Source organism: Lipotes vexillifer, unplaced genomic scaffold, assembly GCF_000442215.2.
Source record: "Lipotes vexillifer unplaced genomic scaffold, Lipotes_vexillifer_v1.1 scaffold5, whole genome shotgun sequence".
Classification (NCBI taxonomy): domain Eukaryota; kingdom Metazoa; phylum Chordata; class Mammalia; order Artiodactyla; family Lipotidae; genus Lipotes; species Lipotes vexillifer.
In genome coordinates, this window is record NW_006788592.1 from 509,963 (window position 1) to 532,102 (window position 22,140).

Below are 22,140 nucleotides of genomic sequence, written 5' to 3' on the forward strand. Positions count from 1 at the left end.
TATAAAAAAAGAATCAAATGGAAATTCTGGAATTGAAATATAACTGAGATAGGGAACTTGATGGATTTAAGAACCATTTGACACAGCTGAAAAGAGAAACTACAGAATATGTGAAAAGAAATTTGAAGGAAGAGAAAAAACAATGAAAAGCAGAAGAGAGTAAAAGGCATAGGTAAGACAATAAGAAGTTACCATGTAATATAATTGGAGTCTCAGAAGTAGAGAAGAGAATAAGTGGCAGAAGCAATATTTGAAGGTATAATGGTTAAGAACTTTACAAAACTGCTGAAAAATAATGCAGACACAAATTCAGAGAGTCCTGTGAACCCAAGTAAGAGAGGTAGAAATAAAATTACATTTAGGCACAATATAGCAAAACTACTAAGACTCCAAAGACAAAGAGAAAATATTTTAGGAAGCCAGAAGTCAGATTATATTCAAAGGAGCAACATATAGAATGAAAGCTGGCTACAAAAGCAACAACAAAAACCAGGAGATAATGAAATGATATCTTTAAAGTGCTAAAATAAAAGAACACCATACTGGAATTGTGTACCCAGCTAAACAGTCTTCAAGAAAATAAGTAAGATACATACATCTTCAGAAGTAATTGAGGTTATGAAATTTAAGATAGGGAGATTATTTTAGATTACCTGATGGGCTCAATCTAATCATATGAGTGCTTAAAAGCAAAAACTTTCTCTAACTGTAGGCAGAAGAGATGAGGCAGAAGGGAAGGTAAGAGAGATCTGAAGCATGAGAATGACTTGACCTGCCTTTGTTGCCTAGGAGATGAAGTGATGAAGAGAGCCACATGCTAGGGAATAGGGGTGACCTCTAAAAACTGAGTGCCTACACAATGCCAGGTACTTTAGCAAGTTTGGACTTGCTCTGAATTCGAGCTGCCTGGCCAATAGCCAACAAGAAAACAGGGACCTCAGCCCTACAGCCACACAGAACTGAATTCTGCAAACAACCGGCATGAGCTTCGAAGCATGTTCTCCCCCAGAATCTCCAGATAGGAGACCCAACTAGCTGACACCTTGATTATAGCCTGTGATACTCGAGGCAGAGTAACCAACTGAGCCTGCTGGACTTCCAGTCTACAGAACTCTGAGATAATAAATCAGTGTTATTTTAAGTTGATATGTTTGTGTAATTTTTTAGCGTTGCAACAGAAGCCTGATATAAATTGAAAAATCCACAGTAAAAGATGAAGTTTTTAATAGTTCACCTCAGTATATGATAGAACATGAATTAAAAAATAAGTCAGTAAGAACAAGATTTGAAGAACACAACCAATTTGACCTGACTTAATATATTCTTTAAAAGCATAATTGAAACATTTACACCAACTCTATGCTTTAAAGAAGTCTCCACAAACTTCAAAGAACTAAAATCACTAAAAATAAGAGTTGTAAATTTAAAAAGAATACACATTAATTTAGTGTTGCTGTTATTACTTTGGGTTAAGGTAAAGATGAGACATAAACAAATGTAAAATATCATAAACATTTGTATAAGAAAACTTTTGGAGAGTTTGACAGATCATTTTAATTAAAAAAAAAATTATTTGTTCTCTGACCCAGCAAATTAGTTCCTAGGCAACTAGTACACATGCAGACATGGGAATAGAGTAGTCTCCCCTTATCCACGGGGGGAAACATTCCAAGACTACCAGTGGATACCTGAAACTGCAGATAGCACTGAACCATATATTTACTTTGTTTGTTTTTTTTTTTTGCCTATACATATCTACCTAAGGTAAAGTGTAATTTATAAATTAGGCACAGTAAGAGATTAACAACAATTAATAATAAAATAGAACAATTCTAACAATATACTGTAATAAAAGTTTGTAACTGTGGACTCACTCTCTCAAAATATCTTACTGTACAAATTTAATGCCTTTTCCAACTGAACTAAGCACTTACCATGCATTGTGGCCATAACTTTTGCAATTTGAGGTTCAAGAGCAAAACTAACATGAATTTCTTCTTCCTTCTTCATGACTTCATGGATAGAGTATTCGCTCTTCTCATAAATTTTAGCAACCAAAGCATGTGATTTATTTTTCTTTCCTTATTAAGTCTAGAATTTTCACCTTTTCACTTAAAAGCTCTTTATGGCTTCTCTATGGCAAACCCAAATTGCTAGCATCACTACTCTTGCACTTTGGGGCCATTATTAAGTAAAATAAGGGTTACTTAAATACAAGCACTGCAATACTGTGACCGTCGATCTGATAACCAAGATGTCTACTAAATGACAAACGGGAAGAATATGATGGACAAAGAGATGATTCACATCCTGGGCAGGACAGAGTAGGGCAGCATGAGATTTTATCATGATACTCAGAACGGTGTGCAATTTAAATCTTATAAAGTTTTTATTTCTGAAATTTTCCATTTAACATTTTTGGACCTCAGCTTACTGCAAATAACTGAAATGGTGGAAAGTAAAACTGCAGATAAGGGAGGACTACTATATATGGGCATGCTCTCTGACATGCACTGTTCACCAATAGAACAATGGTTAAGTAAATGATGGTACATCAATTCTCACAACTATTAAAAAACATGCTAGATTCTTTATGTATGCACCCTAATACTGTTCAAATAAACTAAACAAATAAAAACAGTTGTAGTTTAATATATATACAATATGCTAGCATTCATGTGGAATGTAACAAAAAGCTAATGAGTTAATTATCTAATACAAATATTATACACACACTGTAATGATAACCAAACTGTTAATAGGCATTTATCTCTAAGATAGCACAGAAGATTGAGGTTCTGGGAAAAGTTGAAGAGGGCACTCTACTGCTATAGAATCTGATTTTTTTTTTTTTTTTTTTTTTTTTTTTTTTGTATCGCGGGTACTTATTTTCATGGTACGCTTTGGGTGGCTGGGCTGGTGGGTTTAGTTTCTACATCTTAAGAAAGAGAAAGGGAAAAGGAAAAGCAAATCCTTACCAGCCTTAGAAATGAGCACAGGCCCCGGACGCGCAGGCCCAGCAGCCATGGCCCACGGGGCCAGCCGCTCCGCGACATGTGGGATCCTCCCGGACCGGGGCACGAACCCGTGTCCCCTGCATCGGCAGGCGGACCCTCAACCACCGCGCCACCAGGGAAGCCCTAGAATCTGAATATTTTAAAACCAAGATTATATGCTAGTTTTTCAATTAAAATGTCCCATGCACACTTTTATGAGAGCAGAGACATCAAGTGATCTGCCAAAAGAAAAACAGTAAATTCTACACTGTTAGTTGATCTTAAGAACATACAAGATTGTTATGTATTACAGAATATAATATTCTTAATTATAATCTTAATTATAATCTTATTATAATTATATTATAATATAATTATAATTAATTATAATTATGATTATAATCTTTAATAGAGGTTAAATTTTAAAGAAGGGTGGAAGTAAAATTATCTTATCAAAAAAAGGTAAAATAAAATAACTTTACTGCTAGAATTATTTAGAACATCAAGCATACTTACTCTTATACCTTTGAAAGACACTGGTTAATTGAAATGATTCTGAAGTTAATTCTTCCATTTTCACAAAATAGCAAACCTACTAAAAAATTGACTGTTCTGTTGATTGATATTATAACAGAGGCTACTCCTTAGAAATAATGTTTATTTACTTAATGAAATAAAAGCTGTACTTACAACAAGGAGAAGACTGAACTGGTCCAAGTTGTGGAAAGGTCATAAGAATAGAAACCCCTGGTAGATCATTTTGCTTTGCATGTTCAGTAGTTTGGTCAGCCCAAACCACAACTTTCTTCCTCTCTACCAAATGTTCAATTTCTTTGAAGTCAGACTCAAAAGTAGCATTTAACAGGCCAGATTCTTTTAATGCACAATACTGTTTTCTTAGGGCTGGAAGTAAAGCATTCAATACTCTGCATACAGAAGGTGACAAGAAAAGAAAGATAAATACTAAATTTTAAATACATTATTATGGTTCTATGCAACATCCAAAGTAACAGCAGATGATTAAAATGGTTCCCTGTACATATTTTCCTTTAGAATATTTCAATCAAATACCTCAAATATTCTTAATACATTAAGTATAGATTGGAAAGAATGTTGGATGGGAATTACAAGCACCAGTCTGTAGTCTCAGCGAGTCTTCACTTGCTTCTATATGACCTTGGATAAGGCACTACCTGAGGTTTCTCCTCTATAATGTGGGGTACAACTGGACAGCCACTACTTTCAATAGGAGACTGTTTTCAGAACTATGCAAAGCATAATGTGACTTACAAATCAAAAATAGTATTGTTATTGTTATTAAATACTATGAGATTGAAATGAAATATTAATACACTGTCAAATGATGAAGGTCAACTTAGGTATATAAGATTTAAAAAATAAAAAATGAACAAAAGTCAACTTGCCTTGAAGTTAGCTCTTCATGAGCTAAAGCAATAGCTTTCAAAGCCATTCAAAGGAAAAATTGTGGAAAAGTGTGGTGGGTACAGGAAAATGATGGGGCATTGGATTCTTGGCTCTGATTCAAAATCTCACCTATTGCTGTCAATCAGAGCAGTACTAAATGCATCTTTTTATGCATGAAGAGTGTTCACTGAAGAAATGCCAGAACTAAAAAGTTATAAGTGGTTCCTAACTTTTATATCAACGAAGACATCAAACAACATGAATAATCTTGAAATGACTTAGTCCTGGTGTTCCAGCTGACTCATAACATCCAGAAGAATAGAACCATCTGAAGTAGGAATAGGGCAGTGGGAAAAGAATAGGCACTAATTTTAACACTTAAGGAAATAACTGCTTTATTATCTAAGAATCTTAAATATTTAGATAGCAGTACAAATAAATAGTCTGTGACATTTTTCTTTTTGGTGATAGTGGGGAGTATGCCATTTAAGCCACTTAGGTAACAACTGGAGGGAAAAGTCATTAATCAGAAAGTCAATAAAAACAGTTTTTTTTAATTTTTTTTTTTTTTGCGGTACACGGGCCTCTCACCGTTGTGGCCCCTCCCGTCGCAGAGCACAGGCTCCGGACGCACAGGCTCAACGGCCATGGCTCACGGGCCCAGCCGCTCTGTGGCATGTGGGACCTTCCCGGACCAGGGCACGAACCCGTGTCCCCTGCATCGGCAGGCTGACTCCCAACCACTGTGCCACCATGGAAGCCCCTAAAAACAGTTTTTTACAACTGCTTTCCTTTTAGAAAGTCTAGAATTTTGATTCACCCTGCTAGGCACAGGGCGCCTATTCAACCAGCTCCCAATAAAAATCCAGGACACTAAGTGTCAGCCTAACGAGATTCCAAAGTAGACATCATTTCACATGGGTCATTACAACTTTTTTCTGGAGAACTTAAGCACAACTGTGTGGGTCCACTGGATGAGGACACTTGAAAGCTTACAACTAACTGGTTTCCTTTGTTCTTTGCCCCATTCACCTTTGCCTTTTGCTGATTTTGTTTTGTATGCTTTTACTCTAATAAATCATAACTATGGAGTCAACTATACGATGGGTTCTGTGAGTCATCCTAGTAAATTATCAAACATGGAGGTGGTTTCAGGGACCCAGGACATACGTTATTTATGTATGTATGTGTGCATGTATGTATGTTTGTATGTATTTATGCATTCATTCATTTATTTTTAAGTTTTTGGACTCAATATTGGTATATATTGCAAAATGATCATCACAATAAGTCTAGTTAACATCTGTCACAGAATTCTTTTTCTTCTGATGAGAAAGTTTAAGATCTACTTTCTTGGCAACTTTCAAATATGCAGTACAGTATTATTAACCATAGTTGCCATGCTGTACATTACATCTCCATGATTTACTTAATAACTGCAAGTTTGTACTTTGTGACTCCCTTGACCAATTCCCCATCCCTGCCCCCAACACCCCACCACCAACCTGTATAATCTGTTCTCTGTATCTATAAACTTGGGTTTTGTTTTTGTAGCAATGAACACAGGTGTGCTTTATATTTTGTGTTAGTGTTTTCATTTTCTTTGAATAAATACCCAGAAGTGGAACTGCTGTATTATATGACAATTATTTTTACCTGCCTATGTTTTCTACTCAGGGTTTAATGGTTTCAGACCTTATGTACAAGTTTTTAATCTATTTTGAGTTAATACAATTTTGTGTATGGTGTAAGATATTCTTTGGCTGGTTGCTGTGCACTTTTCCCAGCACCATTTATTGAAGAGACTATCCATTCCCTATTGTATATTCTTGGCACCTTTGTTGTAAATTAATTGACCATATATGCATGGGATTATTTCTGGGCTCTCTATTCTGTTCCATTGATCTATGTGTCTGCTTTTGTGCCAGTACTATACTGTTTTAATTACTATTGCTTTGTAGTATAGTTTTAAATTGGGAGTGTGGTCCCTCACACTTTGTCTTTCTCAAGAATGTTTTGGTTATTTGGAGACTTTTGTGGTTCCACACAAATTTTAGAATTGTTTGTTCTAGTTCTGTGAAAAATGCCATTGAGTATTGATAGGGATTGTTCTAAATCTGTAGATTACTTTGGGTAGTATGGACATTGTAACAATACTAATTCTTCCAATCCATAAGCATGGAATATATTTCCATTTATTTGTGTCTTCTTCAATTTCTTTCATGAATGTCTTATAGTTTTCAGTGTACAGGTCTTTCCCCTCCTTGGTTAAATTTATTCCTAGGTATTTTATTCTTTTTGGTGCAATTGTAAATGGAATTGTTTTCTCAATTTCCTTTTTGATAGTTTGCTATTAGTGTATAGAAACACAACACATTTCTGTATATTGATTTTTGTATCCTGCAACTTTACTGAATTTGTTTATTCTAATAGTTTTTTGGTTGTGTCTTCAGAGTTTTCTGTATATAATATCATGTCATTGGCAAAAGTGACAGTTTTACTCCTTCCTTTTGAATTTAGATGCCTTTTATTTCTTTTTCTTGTCTGACTGCTGTGGCTGGGACTTCTAATACTATTGTTTTTTTAAGTTAATTTTTATTGGGGTATAGTTGATTTAAAATGTTGTGTTAGTTTCTGCTGTACAGCAAAGTGAATGATTTATACATATACATATATCTACTCTTTTTTAGATTCTTTTCCCATGTAGGTCATTACAGAACATTGAGTAGAGTTCCCTGTGATATACAGTAGGTTATTAGTTATCTATTTTATATACAGTAGTGTGTACATGTTGAATAAAAGTGGTAAGAGTGGGCATCTTTGTCTTCTTTCCTGATCTTAGAGAAAAGCTTTTCAGCTTTTCACCACTGAGTATGATGTTAGCTGTTGGCATGTCATATATGGTCTTTATTATGTTGAGGTATGTTCCCTCTATAATCACTTTGTTGCAAGTTTAATCATAAATGGATATTAAATTTTGTCACATGCTTTTCCTGCATCTATTGAGATGATCACATGATGCCTTATCCTTCATTTTGTTATCACACTGATTGATTTGCAGATGCTGAACCATCCTTGCATCTCTGGAATAAACCCCACTTGATTGTGGTGTATGATCCTTTTAAAGTATTGTATTGGTCAATTTGGTTTGCTAATATTTTGTTGAGGATTTTTGCATCTATGTTCATCAGGGATACTGGCCTGAAATTTTCTTCTCTTGTTCTATCCCTGTCTGGCTTTGGTGTCAGGGTAAAGCTAGCCTATAAATGAGTTTGGAAGTGTTCCCTCCTCTTCTATTTTTTAATTGAAAGAGTTTGAGAAGAATTGGTATTAACTTTTCTTTGAATGTTTGATAGAATTAACCAGTAAAGCCATCTGGTCCTGAACTTTTGCTTGTAGGAAGGTTTTTAAGTACTAATTCAATCTCCTTACTAGTAATTGGTCTGTTCAGATTTCTTATTTCTTCATGATTCAGTCTTGGTAGGTTGTATATTTCTAGCAATTTATCCATTTCTAGGTTGTCCAATTTGTTGCTATATAATTGTAGTAGTCTCTAAGGATCCTCTGTATTTGTGTAGTATCAGTTGTAACATCTCCACTTTCACTTCTGATTTTATTTATCTGAGCCTTCTCTCTGTCTTTCTCCATGAGTCTAGATAAAGGTTTGTCAATTTTATCTTTTCAAAGAAGCAGCTCTTGGTTTCATTGATCTTTTCTGTTGTATTTTAGTCTCTATTTCACTTATTTCTGCTCCAATCTGTGCTATTTCCTTCCCACTACTAACTTTGGGCTTTATTCTTGTTTTTCTGTTTGTCTATTTTTTGATTTTGCTTTTGATTTCTTCTTTGATGAACTGGTTGTTCAGCAGCATGTTGTTTAATCACTTATTTGTAAATTTTCCAGTTTTCTTTTTGGAATCATTTCTAGTTTTATACCACTGTGGTCAGAAAATATGCTTAATATGATTTCAATCTTCTTAGATCTGTTAAGACTTATTTTGTGGCCTAAGATATGATCTATCCTGGAGAATGTCACATGTGCAGTTTAGAAGAATGTATATTCAGTGGCTTTTGTATGGAATGTTCTGTATATATCTGTAAAGTTTGTCTAGTGTAACATGTTGTTTAAGGAAGATGCTTCCTTATTGATTTTCTGTCTGGATGACCCATCCATTGATGTGAGTGGGGTATGAAAGTCCCTTATTCTTACTGTATTGCTGTCTATTTCTCATTATGTCTGTTAATATTTGCTTTATATATTTAGGTTCTCCTATGTCAGGTGCATAAATATTTACAAATGTTATATCCTCTTGTTGGATTGACCTCCTTTATCATTATGCAATGCCAATCTTTGTCTCTTATTACAGTCTTTGTTTTAAAACCTATTTTGTCTGATATAAGTATAGCTACCCCAGCTTTCTTTTGGTTTCCATTTGCATGGGATACCTTTTTCCATCTCTTAACTTTCAGTCCGTGAACTGTCTTTATGTCTGAAATGAGTCTCTTGTAGGCAGCATATAGATGGGGCTTGTTTTTATATCCATTCAGCCACTCTGTCTTTCGATTGGAGCATTTAGTACATTTACATGTAAAGTAATTATTAACAGGTATGTACTTACTGCTATTTTATTAATTCTTTTTTGGCTGTTTGGTAGTTCCTCCATTCCTTTCTTTTCTTGTTCTCTTCCTTTGTGGTTTGATGACTGTCTTTAGTGGCATGCTTAAGTCCTTTCTTATTATTTTTTGTGCATCTACTCTAGGTTTTTTTGTGGTACGAGGGCCTCTCACTGTTGTGGCCTCTCCCATTGCGGAGCACAGGCTCCGGATGCGCAGGCTCAGCGGCCATGGCTCACGGGCCCAGCCGCTCCGTGGCATGTGGGATCTTCCCGGACTGGGGTACGAACCCGTGTCCCCTGCATCAGCAGGTGGACTCTCAACCACTGCACCACCAGGGAAGCCCTCTACTATAGGTTTTTGCTTGGAAGTTTCCATGAGGCTTACATATAACAACAAATTTATAACATTCTATTTAAAGCTGGTAGCCACTTAAGTTTGAATGCATTCTGAAGGTCTACGTTTTCATCCCCCACCACATTTTACGTTTTTGACGTTATATTTTATATCTTTTTAACTTGTTTATTCCTTAAGGAGTTATTGTAGTTAGTTATTTTTACTACTTTCTTCTTTTAACCTTCATACTAGCTTTATAAGTGATTGATGAACTCCTTTAGCTCTTGCTTGTATGGAAAACTCTTTTATTTCTTCTTCAATTCTGAATGATAACTTTGCGAGGTAGTCTTCTTGGTTGAAAATTTTTTTCTTTCAGCACTCTGAATATATACTAAATCTTTTTTTTGGTTTGTTTCCACTCTATAAGCTCAGGCTAAGACAGTTCATCACACCCATTATTTTTTGTCATTTAATCCTTTTAAAATTGTTATAAGGAAAGTATTATAATTTAACATATAAGAAAACTAAGGGTTAGTGAGGTAAAATAATTTATGCAAGGTTATAGTGCTCATATAATCTAGAATTCAAGACCAACTCTAAAACTCATACTCTTTCTACTATATTGTATTGCCTCTGTAATGCTCTGGTTCACCAATTTTCAAAGTTAGAAATCTTTTTGCCCATTTTGAGGCAAAAATGTATCTTAAATATATTAATCTATTTGTATGGTATATCAAATACAGTATGGTCAAAATAAATTAATGTTTCTTTGATAACTTTAACTCTTGCAGGTGGTGTGAGTACAAGTAAATGAATGTTCAATGTATACTCTAGGTATAAATATAGAAAGTATGGGGAGAGCAGGGTGAGCTTCTATCCACAGGATATTTCCCTAAAGTTTTTCCTTCCCTTTTTCTTATTCTTTTAAAAAATAACTATGCTAATATAATTTCCTTTAAATCAAAAGTATGGAAAATTAATTACCAGGTATTTGAGAACACTAGAAGAACTCCAGTAGAATTTTAGATTGGCAGAAAGCCCTTAGAGAAATAAATTTCTCATTTTTACAGAGCATGAAAGTGACACCTAAGGAGTTGACTGACATATCCAAGGTAATAAAAATAAAACATCAAGTTATACTTTTTTACTATTACGTTTCAAAAATTAAAAGGTGTTACTATTGAGTTAGTAGAGAGAGCATGAAAGAGCTACTATAGCATCACTTAAAACTTGGGACATGATGTTAAAAAATATACAGTTTTAATAACTTCATTTTAATGATAGCAAAAAATCATTCTGGAATTACAAATGCTTAAAAACTGTCTACTTAAAAATTCAGTTGGTATTAATAGTAGTAGTTTCTAGGAGGGGACAAGGATGGCTAGAGGACAGGTAGAAGACAGACTCTTTTTCACTGTAGAGGCATCTTTGAAATTTTGTATTACATGACATATATTACATAAAAATAATAAATTAAATAATAAATTAAAAAAAAATGTTTTCAAAACTATAAAGCACTATAAAAACTTAGAGGAGAAGAACAACATCCTTTATACTTTCTTGGTGTTTACTAACTCTGCATGATTTCTGATGCTGGCAGACACTTAAAAAAAAATATGTACCTTGTACTGGATAAAATTAAAATTTCTGGCAATAGAAAACTAAACTTCTATGCTTCAGGTTCCTTAGGTCTATAGTATTAAAATTTTTAGAACAGGTAAATCCATGTACTTACGCCTCCGTCTGCCTGTGCTGCTGTTCTTGAAGACAAGCTAGATCCATCATATGTTTAATTTGTGCTTTCAAATCTTTGTTCTGGAGGTGCAAATGGTGGCAATGAAGTTCTTTATTGAGTTCCTGGGGAAAACAATACACACTATACCTCAGATTCATTTATAAGTGTTAAAATTAAATCAATTTTAATAAAACTTATTTTATATTGGTGTCAATAGTTTTAATTCTTAAAAATATGAAGTGGTATGTTTAGGAACAATTTGAAAAACAAGTGTTCTGGTACAGGTGGCCTATGACTTACAAGTTTCAAATTTCCTCAGAAACTGAACTTCAGGAACTCAGAACAAATTTTACTATAGTGACAGTTTCTTGGTCCATCCAACTTGTTCATAATACTTTGAAAGTACATGAATATGGCCCATTTTTGCTTAAATGTCACTTCTTCAGGGAGGCTTTCCCTAAGCTTTACATTTAAAGATGGACATTCTCCACCCCTGATTGTTTCTGCCACGGCACTGATTAGTAACAATTCCATTTATTTATTTGTTCATAGATTCTCCATATTAGAATGTAAGGTACACCACCAGGACAGGGGCTATGTCAATACATAAAAGTTTCATACAATAAAAACCTCTTGGGGGGCTTCCCTGGTGGCACAGTGGTTGAGAGTCTGCCTGCCGATGCAGGGGACGCGGGCTTGTGCCCCGGTCCGGGAAGATCCCCCATGCCGCGGAGTGGCTGGGCCCGTGAGCCATGGCCGCTGAGCCTGCGCGTCCAGAGCCTGTGCTCCGCAACGGGAGAGGCCACAACAGTGAGAGGCCCGCGTACCACAAAAAAAAAAAAAATCTCATGGGTAATTCCCTGGCAGTCCAGTGGTTAGGGCTCCATGCTTCCACAGCAGGGGGCATAGGTTTGATCCCTGCTTGGAGAGTTAAGATCCCACATTCCGCGAGGTGTGGCCAAAAAAAAATAAAAAATTCTTACCTTCACCCAGTCTTGGTATAAGCTTCATTCTAGGCCAAAAGTGTAAAAAAGTTTTCGTACGCTCCCTTATGTGCATATGCCCAAATGTTCTCTAATCTACCACCTAAAATTACTTATCTTTTCTCAAATCTACTAAACCTTAAGTATGGAAAATGTCAGCTAAGTGGATACACTAAAGTATGAATGGTAATAATCCAGTAGCATTCTCAGAATCTTAAATTGGAAAAATTTTAGTTAATAAAATAAAACGGAGTGAAATATTTTGGACATTGTAAGGGGCTGAGACAAAAATCCTATAAGCAAGGGAGCTGTACCTAGAAACTTCCTACAGATAATTCCCATAATCCATTTTAGGTTTTCAATACTCCTTCCCAACCTGCAGTTGGCCACTGATTCTCTGTAAGCTTAAAGTTATTTTTTTCTTTTTCTTTTTTGTAATACTTCCTAAGCTAGTGGTGGGCACTATGACAGGGAAACAATGTAATTCTACGTGTCTGAGATATAGTAAAGTTGGGGGTAGTTTATTCACATGATTCATAATTATATTTCAAGAAATACAGCAAGTATTTTAGAGCAAACTCTCTTTAGGGAGTCAGGATGATATGGTTAGAGCACTGGCCTATGAATCAGATGATTTTAGAGATGGCTCAACTATGACACAAATGCTACCTGGAACCCAAAATATGGTCTTTATGGAGATCAGTTTACTTGACTAAAATTTAAGAGCTTGCCTAGATGATCTCTTTAGTCTTTTCCAGTCAAAAAATTCAACGACCCTACAAATATGAACATGCTTGTCAAATATTCCACCTTTTCTCTTAAAAAAAAAAACAAACCCTTCTTTATTTCCTCCCTCTGCTAATCTTATTGTTTTATCTTCTTGCACCACTCTTAAGGAGATAAGCCTTGATTGTATAATTATTTTACTCAATAATAGTTCTTGGCTAGTTTGTTGTCTTTGAAAAACCAAGTTTACAATTTGAATCTTTTTCTTGTTTTGATACACTAATGACTGAATCTGATTGGAAACGCATAGCCTATTATGAGAGCTACGGGGAGGTTAGTAATAGCTGAAGTAAGAATATAGTGAGAGGTAATATATAAAATGTGAAAGGTCTTCAGGTGCCATGCCAGACCTGGGAAATCATAATAGAGTTTACATTAGGGATAAAGTACTGAAGAGTGATACGATCGGAGTTACCTTTTAGAAAGCTCATTTTGCTTGCAGTAGAGAGAATGAATTGCAGTAGAATATGAATGGAAGCATAAAGGTCAAAATGTACCAGTCCAATAATGGGGGCTGAATTAGGGTAGTGGCAGGGGAGATACAGAGAAGTGGATAAATTCATGAGGTTAAGAGGTAGATAATGCAGGAGGGTATAGAAAAAAGGGCAGCAATTTGAAAGTCGCAGTACTGGATCTCTGTCCAGAGTTGTACAACTGTGGATAAATCTTTTCACAAAGTTATGTCTCAGTTTGTTTATGTAAGAAATAATGGCTTATACATAGATAACTGTTTCAGCTGTGAAAATATCCACAGGAAAAAAAAATTGAGAGTGGGATTAGGGTGATGGGAATGGAAACAATTTTAATTTTAATTTTTTAAAATTATTCACAATAAAATTAATTAAAAAACAAGAATTAAAAAATCAATTCCAGATTCATATTCAGGTGTGAAAAGTCCTGCTTAAAAGAGTAATAGAAGACAGATTATTAGAAAAATTAGATTTGACCATGGTGAAAAAATTTAAATTTATTGAAAATAACCTGAACAATATTAACTTTATAAATGCTACTAAGTAGCCAAAAAAAAAAAAAAGCAATAATAATACTACTAAAAAGAATACTGTACCATTTTAAAAATTGGGAGCTTAAGATAAATATGGGAAAACAAAGGCAAACTAGTAAATATCTACAATTGATTTTTTTGCTTCTTTTAATATTAAAAAGTTCTTAAGTACTCCTCTAGTTGGAGTTAGGCTATATTTTAGACTGCTGATTACACAAATGTACTAGATTATAAGTATAATGTAAATTAAGCAAAGCTATTGAGAGATGAAAATAACATTTTTAAATGTATATCTATTAATTCTTTTTATGAATATAATGCCACTTGAACTGTACACCTAAAACTGGTAAATTTTATGTTATATTTTACCATATGCCAAAAACATTTTTTAGACCCTTCATGAGAAAGTTTTTGCTCACTAGAATGGCTAAATATTCTATTAGAACATCATGGCCGTAAGTAATAGTAAAGAAAACTAACCAAAATACTTGTTATTTTATGTCATTCTGACAATGATCATCTTGAGAATAAGACTTCTTTAGATATACATAGTCTCTAACAAATAAGTGAAACATGACAAATATAAGTGAAACAAACCAAAAACTACTATAAACATTCAACATCTGCTACCTTTTCAAGAGAAACAGCTCTTGCGCACTGAGTGAGAAATACTCCTTTGGCCAGGATATCAGCTGTTTTCTCTGAAAACATATCCAGACTGTGGCTTGGGGACCCTGACAGGTATTTTGATGGAGGCTGTTGCATTCTATGATGGGCCTCTACAGCTTTAGATTCTCAGATCAAGCATGGAATTTCAGACGTTACCATTTGAAAGCCTAGTTAATCCCTATTATAGTTTACTGATTAATCATTGTTTTTTTTTGCTTATTCCTTTTAAGTCATGTAAATATGTCCATTATGTAATCTTAAGAGGAATATGGCATTTTAAAATAAGTGCACTTTAGTTTTCTTCTAGAGCAGATATTCTTAATGTTGTATTAATGGAAAAAATGACCAAAAAAAAAAAAAAAAGTAAAATTGTATGAATGTGACCCCGCCCAAACGTCCATCTAGGAGAAGATCTATATATAGCTCTTTAATCAGATTCTCAAAGGCATCTATGACCCAAAAAGGTCAGAAACACTGTTCTGGAGGAAAAATAGCAAATGTATTTTATAATACAGCTAATGCTACTGTGTTCCTTTTGTGCACACCTTTCTTTGGTTATTGATGTCTATGATGTTGTGGCTTAGAATATTAAACAATTATTTATCAACCACTCATTATGTATTAAGTGGTGCTAGGCCTTTGCATACAGCATTTTATTTAAGTTCATAATGCCTTAAATATTTTAAAGATGAGAAGTTAAGACAGTGAAGTTAAACAACTTGCCCCAAGTTATATGGTTAGTGTTAGAGTTAGTATTCAACACAACTATTAGAGTTAGTATTCAACACAACTATCAAATAATGGAATTACCAACCACTTCAACTCCAGTGTCTATCCTCTTTCCAATATTTACATTCTTGCTATAGGGAATATTAATATTCTAAAGTGCTTTGTCAATTAAGTTAAGTTATAAAATCTCATTAAAGTATGCTTTGTACTACACTTAATTCCCAATCTACTGAACTAACTGGCTGGCATACTTTCATCAAGATATTGTGAAGACTTCTAGGACTGCTGAGTGTCGATTAAACTGTTGGTTGGCCCTCAATGAATTTCCACACTAAAGAACTATTTAGTCTCTGTTTATCTTTGGCCCTCTTCTTAGGAAACAAGGTATCTGCTGCTCACTGCTCCAATTTTACTACCTTGAACTGTCATCATTCACTACCCCTGCTAGTCTCCTCTCCCTTCAGTCTGAGCTTCAGTGTTAAAAGGATGGACATTTATATCGATTTCCCTAGTCATGATGCATTGGCTAATATCTTTAAATTATAACAAAAAATTGATATCTTTGAATATTAACAATCACTAGCTGCATTCATTTGTACTGGATATTTTATACTCCATTTCACCTGTATTTATTTTCAGTTTAATGCTTTTCTAGAAATTTTAAGATTTCAGAGCTGATACATAATATAGACTTTCAGAAGAGCATCATCAAATTAAAGACTTTAGATACTCTTCCTTTAAAAAAAGAGTATAAAAAAGTTGTTCTTTTAAAGTATTAGGTACTTAGAGATCAAAATTAGTTACTTTGTAGCAGTTTGTTTGCTAGCTACTTATTCCATATTAATTTTCCCCTTCTTTCTTATTAAGAGAACTCTAATTTTGTTCAGGATGATAATATGTCCAGCAAAACACTCACCCTTCCAGATTCCCCTGTATCTAGGGATAGCCACGTGACAATTCTAGTCAATTCAGATATGTCTGTTAGGGATTTCTGGAAAAGTTTCTGCTTCCCCAATACAGATATCTCTCTCCCCTTTCTTTCATTCCTCTTCTGGCCTAAGTGTGAACTCAAGACTAAAGATGGAATAGTGTTATCACAACTATGAAAAGAAAAGTATAATGATGACACTGAAGACATTTGGGAGGTACTGTATTAGGAATGAACTGCATACTTCTGTAGCTTACTATTGTTAAGGGAGAAAACTATCTGTAACATTGTAGCTGAACACAATTCTGATCTGATTCAGCCATTAACCATCATTACCCATCGCTACTCTTTATAAACTTTTGCCATTCTAGGTGAAATATCTTCAGTTTAGTACATAAACATAAATGCATACAGCTTTCAAACTGGCTTTCTTTAGCTATAATACAAATAATGCTGACCACATTTAAAACTATTTTTGCACAAAATATCAAGTATTAAAATAAACTTAAATTACCTACATGATGAAATCTCAAGTACAGTCTGAAATAGAATTACTTCATTCTAACTTAAGAGCTCCTCATAAAAGGACGCAATCACTTAAGAATAACATTTAAAAGTAACTTTACTCTTCTGAAAGTATAAGAAAGGCAAATCTAATAGGTAATCAGGGAGGCAGAAGGTATATTCAGTTAAAAACAGTAAAATGAGTCAAATCTCCCGGAGATGGACCAAAAGTTGTCTTATGAAAGATATTTACTCAATAACAAAGACAATGGGTTTAAGGAGCTCAGTTCTTAGAAAATGAATCTGAATATACAAACACATATGTACCTTTGGAATATGACCATTTTGACCTAAGAGTCCCATTTCAGTTTCCACACGATGGAGCCAATTAGTATTCTCATCAAATTGCTTCAGTTCCTCTTCCTTTTTCTTCTCCAGGTAGCAGCGGCGAGTTTTCAACATTGCGAGTCTATGATCTCTTTTGCAAGTGGCCTGAAAAATAATGCATTTAATAGTCAACCTTTTATGATACGTGATGTATGTGATATTAGTACAGTAGTATATTTCCTTTTAAGTGTGCTATTGTTGTCTATTAAATTAGGCTATACTTTTGTACCTAAAGCTATTTCCCCTTTGAAATCTCACAATACTACTGCTTGCAGGAAAACAGGAAATTGAGTTGTGAGTCATTTTTATAAAATTACATGTTGAGAGTTTATGACTTTAAGAAATACAATGGCCAAATTGAAGACTATCACTTTATTTTTTTTTTGCCAAAATACATTCCTTTAAATGTTGCATTTGGAAAGTTCATGTGAGGCCTGATAAATCCCATGATTTCCTTACTCAAAACAAAGTAGATACATGTCCTGCTCTTGTCTTTCCTTCAGTTTGAAAGATGTGAAGAAGTAAAGTATTCTATTGCTGTGGTTTTGTCTACAAGACCTTTAGACTGGCTGTTGCCAATGAAAGAAAAGAGAGCTTATATCCAGGTGTCATAAACATCTGATCTCGCCTGATGGTTGGTTCAGGACACATACTGGATAGTCCAAATATTTTCGGTGTTTTACCTACACATGAATTAAGATCAAAACTGGCCTTCTGGTTTTTTACCCCAAGGGTCTTGCACACTATCATGGGCACTGTGGGCCAGAACAGCTTGACCTCTTTGGACTATTTTCCAAGAGACACTAAACTCAATAATCATCAGATGTGATAGCTGGACCTAAGACAACAGATCCCCAAAGATTAGAACAAGCACTTGTAGCTGGTTTTGGAAGTAGGGATGAACACATCCTATGAAAAAAAGTGAAAAATGAAAAAAAAAAAAGAAAAAAGGAGCAGGAACTACATTTTAACTTGATTAAAAACCTACTCTCTTTAGGAGATTAAGTTCTACTTCCTTATTATCTTTTATAAAAAGTAAGTTGACATTTTGAGGAAAAGCCAGCCATTAAAGAAATTTGCAAAAATAGGTAATAATGTCACTCTTCTCACTACCTCTTTTTGTTTTGGAAAATAATTAGTTATTTTTCATTAAAGTGTTACATTGTCATGCAATGGGTAATTGATTGTTCTTAAGTTAGCTAATACATAATGTATTTTTGTAAATTTCAGTTTAAATTTCTAATAGAATATTGGTAGATGAAATCCACATAAACAAAAGCTCTTTGGGGTCCTAAATATTTTATTTTAAAGCAGACAGGGGTCCTGAAACCTGAATAGTTTAGAGCCACTGGTATCCAACAGAAGGTAAGATATGTGGCTTCTTGACTTTATTCTGCTATTCAGCAGGTGTGAAAACTTAGGCAAGTCAATCTCAGTGGCTCTTCAGTCACCTTATCTGAAAAATGAACATAAAAGTATTGTACCTGCCTGAAGGAAGGCATTATATCAAACTACCTTTATTTTCCTTTAATGTTTAAAAATGTTGTAGGTAGTCTTAGAAACCAGGGCAGGACATGATCTGCGGGTCTGATGGCAGTCAATATTTAATTCCAAAAGATCCCGACTAAAAATCCCAGAGGGTATGTTTTTTGAGTTTGTACTTCTAATGTTCATCAAATGTAGACTCTATGATGGTTCTCCATGGGGACATTTTCCATCAGGGTAATCTTATTGAATTACTGTTCTGAAATAAATACCAAGTAAGTGTTTGGAAATAAATTCTAAAATATGTATGTTAAACCCTGACATTAAAGTTAATTGTTTCCCATTAAAGTTTCAAAAAAGCTTTACATATTTTATTAACAAAATCTCCAGAATAACATAAAAGGTCTTGAGCGAGAATAAGCATGAAATTCTAAACTTTAGGTGTTATTATTGCTTTGTGCAAAAGAACTGACTGCTAACATGGTAAACTGATTATTTCACTGAAAATAATTTGTGTATTATCTTTTTTTTTTTTTTTTTTTTTTTTGGGGGTACGCGGGCCTCTCACTGTTGTGGCCTCTTCCGTTGCGGAGCACAGGCTCCGGACGCGCAGGCTCAGCGGCCATAGCTCACGGGCCCAGCCGCTCCGCGGCATGTGGGATCTTCCCGGACCGGGGCACGAACCCGTGTCCCTGAATTGGCAGGCGGACTCTCAACCACTGCGCCACCAGGGAAGCCCTGTGTATTATCTTTATATGACTATAAAATTACCCCGGAACTTCACTTTAATACTACTCTCAGAGTCCATACTCAAGAACCATTTATAGCTTAATCAGTGAGATTCTTTCAGCAATTATGAGAGTAAACCTCTTCAGAGAGGGTCCAAGACAGACCTAGCAAGCAGTTTAGTAAAACTATAGTTTGACACTTCTGTGAGAACAAACTCAGCCTCTAGATATCTTTCTATGTTTTTCAATAGTTTACAACCAATAAACTTAAGAGGTTTTATTCTCATTGCTTAGGTAAGTCTCATTAGCTATTAGACTTAGCTATTCTTAGTCTCATAAGAATAGCTATAAGAATTGGAACATGGATTGAAATGACCAAAAGTGAGATATCAGAAAAGGCAAGTGGGTTGAAAAAAGCAGAATAAAGATGAAAACAGAAAAAAAATTACAGAAATCAGCCAAAGCCATTTCCTTACTCTATGTCTTAATGTTTCTAAGCACGCACATTCACAATTCAATGGGGTAAGTAAAACAGGGTAAAATAATCATGATTTAAATTAGCTTGGGATTAAATAGACCAAACTTACTAATTGTACTAATATTCTAATGTTCAAAAATGGCAATCTAAGCTGATAATACACTACTTATTTGCTTCAAAGACTGCCTTTTGACTGCAACAAATAGACCGTATAATTCTTGGCAACCAAAGCTTCCACAATTTGGCCTTTTATTCTATCCGGAATTGACTAATTCCCAATATGGCAAAATATGTCTTATATCATGTGCCATTTCCAATCTATTTATAGTGGTTAACTCTGGCAACTTCAGATTCAGAGAGAAAGAGTGCTGTAATCAATCAATGATATCTGCTATGGGTAAAGCAGTGGGAATTGGCAGGAAGTGTTGAGTATAGTTATGTACTTCCACATACACTGACCTACAAATATGCTGTGCTCTGGTCAAACTGGTGTCCTCATTTGAATACACTATTCCTTTTATTCTTTTCCCACTAATATTCTCATGCAACGCCCAGTATAAATCTCATCTCTCCACTAGGAAGCCTTTCTCCACCACAACAACTGGAAGCCACTGTTTTCTCCTTTGAATGGCTATAGCACTTAAAGTACTTATAGTATAGCAGAATGATTAAAAGTGCAGACTGAGGCCAGACATCCAGAGTTTAATATTGGTTCAACCACATTAATTAGGTGTATAACTCTAGACAGCTTACTTGAATTCTCAGTATCTCTGTTGCTCACAAATGGTGATAATACAGGATCTACCTCATAGGCTTGTTATAAATACTAAATGAATTAACCCATGCAAAGGACTTTGAAAAGTGTCTGGCATGTACCTAATGCTCAATAATATTAGCTGTTTTTATTACTGCACTATTCCTTACATCACAATCATATAGTGCTGTGTCATTTTTATATCAGTTTATTGCTCCAACTAGCTTATAAATTACTGAAGTACATATATTGTCTTATACTTTTTTTTTAACCTCTATTGTGTCTAGCACAATGCTCTGCATATAAACAAAAGTGTTCAAAACAAGCTGTTGTTAAAAGTTGAGATATTAAGTCAGTAGCAGTTTTCCATGACTGAATTTCTTGCCTTTTTTCAAGAGATAAATCAGATAATTGCACTTTCAGATAACTGATATTTATTTAATGAATACCTACACAAAATTGAGAATTATTATCCCCACTGAAAATAACTCTATAATAAGTGCAATTAATTGAGATAATACATACAACTTTTAGAATAGGTAAATATAGCAGTATTTCAGAATTCCATTTAACAAACATATGAAAGGATTTCACAACAACAAACTGATATATTAATTCTATGAGATATTCTGTTATTTGGAAGTCATCAAAAATACTGGCAACAATTTTGCAGTTCAAGAAAGTTAAAGTACAACTACAGCAACAAATTTCAAATAAAGATATAAATTCTATTTTTCTTCTGCCTTAAAAGGATGTGAGGAATATTTTAAATGCATTTGATAAACAAAATTAAAAAGTAATTTTCAGTATTCAATACATTATTAACTATAGGCCCTATGCTGTACAGAAGTAGATCTCTAGGGTTTATTTGTCTTGTATAACTAAAACTTTGTACTCTTTGACTAATACTTCCTGGTTTTGCCTTCCCCACAGCCTCTGGCAACCACCATCTGATTCTACTTCTGAGTTTGATGATTTTAGATTTTTCATATAAATGGTATCATGTAAAATTTGTCCCTCTGGGTCTGGTTTATTTCACTTAGCATGTCCTCCAGGTTCATCTATGTTGTTGCAATTGGTAGAATTTTCTTCTTGTTTAAAAGCTGAATGATAGTCTATTGTTGTATACTTAAAATGGCTAAGAGGGTAGGTCTTATGTTAAGTGTTGTTATTAATATAATACTACTAATAATAAAGAGGGTGGGAGGAAACTTTAGGAGGTAAGGTACAGGCTTACAGCATAGATTATGGTGATGGTTTCACTAGTATATATTTATCACCAAACCCATCAAGATGTCTATATTAAATATTTATGGGTTTCTTCATACATCAATCATATATCTCAATAAAGTGGTTTAAAACAAAGATAGCTTCAATAAGGCATAATAAATGCATATTCAGTAAATAAATTACTAATTTTGATAATATAGCTTAATAGCTACTTATAAATTCATAGTCATGATATATTTATTAATACTTTATGATTAATTTCTTAGCATATCACATCTTTCCCATTTCATAGGCTGAAAAAACCTAAAATGTTAGTTTTTTAAAGCACTATACTACTAAGTATAAAATAGTACTTAAAAATGCAATTAACC

At 34.2% G+C, this 22,140-nt stretch overlaps 1 protein-coding gene across 1 annotated transcript in view; it reads right to left on the minus strand.

Moving 5' to 3' along the window:
* Positions 1–22,140, minus strand: part of KIF18A (kinesin family member 18A) — a 71,425-nt gene that overhangs the window by 29,160 nt on the left and 20,125 nt on the right. The window contains exons 10-12 of the mRNA XM_007461687.1: positions 17,035–17,199; positions 11,106–11,227; positions 3,687–3,922 (exon numbers count right to left, since the gene is read on the minus strand). Of these exons, the coding sequence (XP_007461749.1) occupies positions 3,687–3,922; positions 11,106–11,227; positions 17,035–17,199 (523 nt within the window). The remainder of the gene's footprint in view (positions 1–3,686; positions 3,923–11,105; positions 11,228–17,034; positions 17,200–22,140) is intronic.